The 1,725-nt window shown below is 38.2% G+C and overlaps 1 protein-coding gene across 1 annotated transcript; it reads left to right on the plus strand.

The window, feature by feature from the left end:
- The first annotated feature begins 458 nt into the window (after positions 1-458).
- Positions 459-1,412, plus strand: LOC147734841 (olfactory receptor 13G1-like). The gene has a single exon (XM_086952503.1). It carries the CDS (start codon positions 459-461, stop codon positions 1,410-1,412), a length of 954 nt encoding a protein of 317 aa, XP_086808629.1.
- The last annotated feature ends 313 nt before the right edge of the window (positions 1,413-1,725 follow it).

Genomic DNA, 1,725 nt, shown 5'->3' on the forward strand with positions numbered 1-1,725 from the left:
TTGACAAAGTTAATACCAAATACCATACTTAAAGATCTTATTGTCTCATGCAAATTGTCGTACTTTACAATTCACACACATGTTCAACCTTAAGAGAATCTCATGGCACATATTTCATAACCTTAATGTTATGTTCTTAAGATTAACTTTTATGGATCCTGATTTAGAGTTTGATGGTAAGTGTAAATCATTTGAATTGTGGAAGGAAATAGTTATTGTAACCTAGAGCACAGCAGCTTAAATTCCAACAACATAGGGACAACATTGTGTTGAAAATTTAGTTGATTGTTTGTTCTCACTTTTACACATTTTCTCCAGACATTTGTAGATTTTAAGTTACCAGAACACTTTAAATCACAACCATGTAGTCTTTGGAAACAGTTATAAGCTTCACACCAAGATACTAATTTATAATTTGTTTTCTTAAAGTTGTCGTTTTGAAGGCCAAACTTTTAACAATGGAATGGAAAAATCAATCCTCCAGGCCAGACTTCACCCTTCTTGGACTATCCAGACAGCCACAGCTTCAGGTCCTGCTCTTCATTGCCTTCTTGGTTGTATATGTCATCTCTTTGCTGGTCAATCTTCTTATTAGCTCGCTGATCTGTGTTGATCAGAGACTTCACACACCAATGTACTTTTTTCTCATTAATCTATCAGTCTTGGACATTTGGTGCACCTCAGTGGCCATCCCGAAGATGCTGGTGAACATTGCATCAGGGAGACAAACCATCTCCTTTACCGGTTGTGTCCTACAGATGTGTCTTTTCACTTCAGCTTTGGGGACAGAACTTCTGCTACTTACAGTCATGGGTTTTGACAGATACATTGCCATTTGCTACCCCTTCCACTACACATCCATCATGAGCGCAAAAATCTGCATTTTACTGGCAGCAGCAGTATGGATCATTGGCATAATCAATTCACTTGTCCACACAACATTGCTATTCAGATTGGATTTTTGTGGTGATAACTTGCTGGATCACTTTTTTTGTGAGTTTCCTTCAGTATTTAGACTGTCCTGCTCAAATACCCGACTGAATGACCTGACAATGCTGGCAGCTGACTCCTTCTTTGGCATCACCAGCTTTCTGCTAACGTTGGTGTCCTACACTTACATCATCTCAGCGATTGTTAAGATCCGGTCCGCAGAGGGCAAGCAGAAAGCCTTTTCCACCTGTGCATCCCACCTTATAGTGGTTGGGCTCTACTTTGCCACTGTGATATATACTTACATCAGGCCTGCTTTCAACATCTCTATGGATGATGATAAAGTAGTATCTGCACTATACACTATTTTATCACCAGTATTGAACCCGATAGTGTACAGCCTGAGGAACAAGGAAATCAAAGACGCCTTTAAAAAGTATGTAGTAAAGAATGTGGCATCAGTACAGACTGACACCTTTTAAAGGCATATGAAACAGCAAGCATCCTACAGACTTTATTTATAAAAATCTTCTATATAATGAAGTTATTGTTTTTTTAATTTCTGTTGATGTGATGGAACACACCTGTATGACACTGTACTACTAAGTCACCCAACATTCATCAAATCACGAAGTAAACCAGGGCCTTAAAAAACTCTTGTGCTGTTCACTATTAATAATACAATTTTCTATTCATCTTGAATGTGATTGATCTCTTAGGCCCGTTCTCCCACCTGTGCCACTCTTCATATCTTTATTACCACTATAACCTTTACTGTTATTTTATTGTGGCATT

Source organism: Lissotriton vulgaris, chromosome 1_2 (assembly GCF_964263255.1).
Source record: "Lissotriton vulgaris chromosome 1_2, aLisVul1.2, whole genome shotgun sequence".
Taxonomy (NCBI): domain Eukaryota; kingdom Metazoa; phylum Chordata; class Amphibia; order Caudata; family Salamandridae; genus Lissotriton; species Lissotriton vulgaris.

Bases quoted from the DNA above. Each gene is read 5' to 3' on its own strand.
- LOC147734841 (XM_086952503.1), top strand. From the start codon at position 459: ATGGAATGGAAAAATCAATCCTCCAGGCCAGACTTCACCCTTCTTGGA.